Source organism: Atta colombica, unplaced genomic scaffold (assembly GCF_001594045.1).
Source record: "Atta colombica isolate Treedump-2 unplaced genomic scaffold, Acol1.0 scaffold135, whole genome shotgun sequence".
Classification (NCBI taxonomy): domain Eukaryota; kingdom Metazoa; phylum Arthropoda; class Insecta; order Hymenoptera; family Formicidae; genus Atta; species Atta colombica.
The window spans coordinates 64,897-70,276 of NW_017259223.1; the positions used below are offsets into that span (position 1 = coordinate 64,897).

At 33.2% G+C, this 5,380-nt stretch overlaps 1 protein-coding gene across 1 annotated transcript in view; it reads left to right on the forward strand.

Moving 5' to 3' along the window:
* The first annotated feature begins 4,459 nt into the window (after nt 1-4,459).
* LOC108684484 overlaps nt 4,460-5,380 on the forward strand; it is a 3,603-nt gene continuing 2,682 nt past the window's right edge. Inside the window, exon 1 of the mRNA XM_018188827.1 lies at nt 4,460-4,896. Within this exon, the coding sequence (XP_018044316.1) occupies nt 4,848-4,896 (49 nt within the window). The 5' untranslated portion in view covers nt 4,460-4,847. The remainder of the gene's footprint in view (nt 4,897-5,380) is intronic.

Consider the following 5,380-nt stretch of genomic DNA (forward strand, 5'->3'; position numbering starts at 1 on the left):
ATATATATATATATGCTTTTATTTATTTCGTCGATCCGCAAGGAACTATGTCGAGCATTAGAGTAAAAAAATATCTCGCAACTGTGCGCTAGAATTTATAATTCTTAAGAACTCCAACGTGTCATTGAACTACACACAACAAAGTGCAATACGAAAGTACAAAGTCTGACCTCCTGTTCTCTCGAATTTTGTAAATCTCCTCCCACGGAGAGGGAGAGAGTAGAAGAAGAAGAAACGAAGAGAAATCGATCGATCGCTCCTCTTTAAGTGTTCTACTCCCTCGCGATTACAAGAATCGCGATGGCATCTAATAAATTAGCGACGATGAGCGCTCCGGCTCTCTTTCGCGGCTTATACGTGATCTTATCTATCGTGATCGTATCTGCACTGCGATAAATTTATCCTGATAATACAGTGGAACTCCATTTTATAAGAGCTCGGCCCGCTCGTTCTCGAAGTTTCATCTTCATCGTGGATATGTAGTTGCGCTGTATTATTAAAAAAAAATAGGGACGATTTTGTACCGAATCGATTTTGTACCTATTTCACAGCCATATATATTACAAACTTTACATATACACATGCATACGGACATACATATACAAGGTGATTCTTAAATAAAGAGATTTTAATATAATTTAAGGGGTACTTTCTCACATTAATTCAAGATGAAAACTTTATATGTCCAAAATGTTTTAGTTTAAAAGTTAAAGGATGACAAAGTTAAAGAAAAAAAATTACGTTTTCAAAATTGTGTTTCGATATTATTTTGATGAAACATTGTGCATGAATTAAGGACATGAAAATAATTCGAGTGTTTTTCGAAATTTTTCCTTCAACTTTAACACCTTGTTTACTTGAAATTAAACTGTTTTAGACATATGAAGTCTTTTGTTTAGAATTAAAATAAGAAATGACTCCTTAAACTCTTTTAGAATATTTAAGAACTACTCTGTATACACACGAACACATAATACAAACAATCCTTCGTTAGAATCTCGCGATTTCTGTACGCCTGAAGCATACGAGTAGATATATAGAAGCATTTCTACGGTCTCATATTAACCGAAGTTAACGTTAATAATACCTAAGTAGTCGATCCGCAATCTAATGACTAAATATTCGGCACAATTATGACATAACTGTACATATATATACGAATATTTTCCAGAAAGAGATGAAAAAACCAAGTAATACCCGCAATTGTTAAGCATAAGTCAGAAGAGCTCTGTTATATATATATAGGCAAGAACGAATATACCACCGTCGTTTATATTAATTGAATACAATAAAAGCAAGTTTCGAGCAAGATCTGCATACGTCTTACTCTCTCGTTTACCACATTTTTTCCGCATTACTGCACTTTAGTTCAATGAAAACGAAACTCGGATTTTTCTTATGTATTATATCATTTATGTATATGTATTATTTGATAGGACAGTGAATATTTTTTGTCATTAAACAAAAAACTTATTTGAAGGAAGATAATTATTGTTTTCTATATTTATTATATTTATTTCTTTTTATTATACATTTATATATTCTTTATTTAATTGTTATATTGAGATAAAGAAATGCTTCATATATTAGGTCTGTTCGCGTTACTTGAAATCCTTAAAAATTTTTTAACTTAAAATGAGATAGCTATATATTTGGACGTGTGTGTGTTGAAAGGAAAGAAAGCGAAGATGCTGAGTGCACAAAAGTGTATACAACGTGAACAGACTTATAGTCTTTAAAAAGGACGATTTTTATATCAAAATCATTTTTTCTATAAAATTCTTATTTGTCTTTTGTATTATAATTATTTTATTTCGAATTACGCTTTAAAATATTTGTATTATACAAATTTTCTCTTTATTTATCCAATCAAGGAAGAAGTTAAATAAAAGTTGAAAACACACACACACGTCAGACACGTGGCTCTCAACAAAGATGTTGTTTCAATTCCGTTGATAGAATAAAGAAGGCATAAATATACCAACGCAGGCGCGGGCATATAAGGTCCTCTCGATGCCGTCCAAAAATCGTCGAAGCTATCAGGAAAACAGAAGCAGTTAGGAGGTTACGAAAGATAGCATGATTCAAATCTCCCGCCCTCTAAGGAATTATAATTCGGAAGAGGTAAAGTGAGCCACGAATTCGAATTTTGAGATTTAGGTTGGAGAGCGTGAGGCGCGAAATTTGAATTGGATTTTGGTTCTGCCATCTCTTGTAACTTCCTCGCGCGACATATTTTCCTGATAACTCCGATTTTTCAAAGCTCCGGAGCACTTCGGAGACACGTATCTCAACAATCTCCCTCGTCTAATTACCTTTTTATTTTATTATTTAAGAAAGAGAGAGAGAGAGAGAGAGAGAGAGAGAGAGAGAGAGAGAGAAAGAGAAGGTAAATTTACATAAATGAAGATATTTTGAAACATAATTAAAAATAAAAAGACATCAAGTTAGATTTTTAGACAATATTACTGCTAATATCTCGCTCATTGATTGCATATCTTTCGTTTTATATATTATTGCTGTATATCTTCGTTTTTATTTCTTATGCATCAATAAAGTTATTATATTATTATTATTATTATTATTATTATTATTATTATTATTATTATTACGTTATAACATATCATATATCTATCTATTTACATGCTACAAACATCGTATTTTGGTTCTTCGAGTAAAAATCAAATTAAAACAGTCCAATCTACCAAAAAATATTATAAATGACGTCTGCTCGATGTGCTATAAATTTTCTCGATAGAAGGGTGTGGACTTAGCAGAATTTACATGATAGAATTCTATCAGAAATACAACAAATTATGTCGACGAAGTGAAGAAAATGAAGAAGCATGATTATATTAACGAATTATATTAACAGGGGGTCGATTTTATCTTCAAACAAGATAAAAAATTATAAAAGCGAGCAAATTTACTAGACGTTGACCAATGAAATAATCAGTATTCTAGTAAATTCGCTCACTTTTATAATTTTCACCTCATTTCAAGATACAGAATCGATCCCCAGATGTTGTCATGTTTACAAATTTCTGGGGTTCGATTATATATTTTAAAATGAGGTAAAAATGACAAAAGTAAGCAAATTCTTATTTCATTCATCGATCAATACTTAATGAATTTGCTCGCTTTTGTAATTTTCACCCTGTTTCAAGATATATAGTTGTCTCTTGTTCGCAAACTAACATCTAAAGAGAAAATATTCACTTTTTACTCCAATCTGTTATTATTTGTATCTGTTGACAATTCACTTACTGGACCTAACAAATATTGAAATATGCGTGTATTTTAGTATTAAAATATATGCAAATTGTATCAGAGACAAAACAAAAGGAAAGTAAAGAGAAAATAAAAGAAAAAGAAACTTATTGCAGTCATTCAGAAAAATATAAAGATAAGATTCTTTTCATAAAACAAATTATTTCTTTCCTAGCAAACGAGAATGCATTGAAATGAATTAAAATGGATTCAGATTTTCAGAAATATTGATTCACGAATGTTAAAATGAATGTTTTTCAATTCTGAATGTATTTTTATTTATTTATAGTTATTGTATGAAGCATATTTCTATGCCTTTCAATCTAAAAATAAGTTTTCTCTGTGCACACAAAAAACACACACACACACACACACACACACAACACACATGGTGAATATTGTTGTTTAATTCAAAACTTTGAATAGGAAATGTAGTTTTTCAATCCAATTGCATCTAATTGAATCTAATTAAATCCAAAAAAAAATATTCTCTATTTAAAATATGCATAAGGATAGAAAAAATTTCAATCTATTTTAATCCATTCTTGTTTACTGGGTTATTATCAGTCTATTTTTATTTTTGCTAATTACATATTAATTATTATTTTCTTGTATATATTTGCTTTTATTTTAATAACAAGAACATGTGTTATATTTTTAATATTACGACTTAGCAAACGGATTGGATTGAATTGAATTGAAATGAATTCAGATTTTCAGAAATATTGATTCACGAATATTAAAATGAAAGCTTTTCAATCCTGAATGCATTTTTATTCATTTATAGGAATTGCATGGAGCATATCTCTATACCTTTCAATCTAAAAATAATATTAGTTTTTTCTGTGTATACAACACACACAATGTGAATACTATTCAATTCAAAATTTTGAGGAAATGCAATTTTTCAATTGAATCTAATCGAATCCAATTGAATCCAATTAAATCCAAAAAAAGTATTCGCTATTTAAAATACGCATTCGGATAGAAAAAAATTTCAATCCATTTTAATCTGTTCTTGTTTACTGGGGACATCTTTAACTCGTTTATATGATGCAAGTCTTCTCGGAAAGCACAGCATCGCAGTGATCTCGAATCATGAAAATTTAACGGGAACCACGTAGCGTGATCATCCCGTAGCGCTCTCTACCTGCTGTGTCCAAGATTAATTCACAATCGCGGCCACGGAGTGTCCTGGGCCCCCGAGGACCCGTGAGAACCCGACGGTGGACGAGAGGGAACGCGGAAAACGCGTCCGCTTGCCGTTGCGGGAGGTGTGTCTCGATCAGTTCCACCGCGGTCGCACGGCGGCCAGATTTCAACCAGAGACATTCTCTCTCCTCGACACCGCATCCTTCCGCGTGAATCTCCCATCCTCTTGGTATAACACACACACACGCACGCACGCGCACACACACACACACACACACACACACACACACACACACACACACACACACACACACACACACACAGAGCCGCGGCAAGAGATCGCCTGTACATTCCACAGGAGGCGGGTGGTCGCCGCGTTGGAGATGTGAAAGATTTCGGTGCGGACTCCGCGAACGAACCGCAGAATGGCTTTCCTGTGCCCTGTTCGCATACGACGTGGAAAGAAGAAGAAACGTAAGTAAACGGCACGAGCCTGTATAGAAAAAGTGCAAGAGAGAAGAAATGAGACAGAGAGAAATATGAAGATCGAGAGGGCACGGCAAGTTTGATCGCAAGGGGCAGTTGTCACATTCGGCCCGATCACCTGTTGCTTGGGACCGGTTATGCAGCTTCCACCTCGTAGTCTCTATGAAACGAGCCGGACCGAGTTCATGCGTCGATTACGCACAACTTTCGATTTTTCTCTCCGTTGGAAAATGCAAAATCATCTTCTCGTATAAACGTCACGTTCTAAAGTGGATTATTATTGTTACTGTCGCTTTTTTAAAGTGTGTCTTGTAGAAGTAACTTTCGTGAAATAAGTTTTGTATTTTATCTTGTAACATTTTATCTTAACATACAAGTTAAAATGATTCTTCTTGTAATTTTGAGAATTCCTCTTTCTTTCAGAAATAATTTTGTTATTAAAAAAATGTGTGTGTGTGTGTGTATATATATA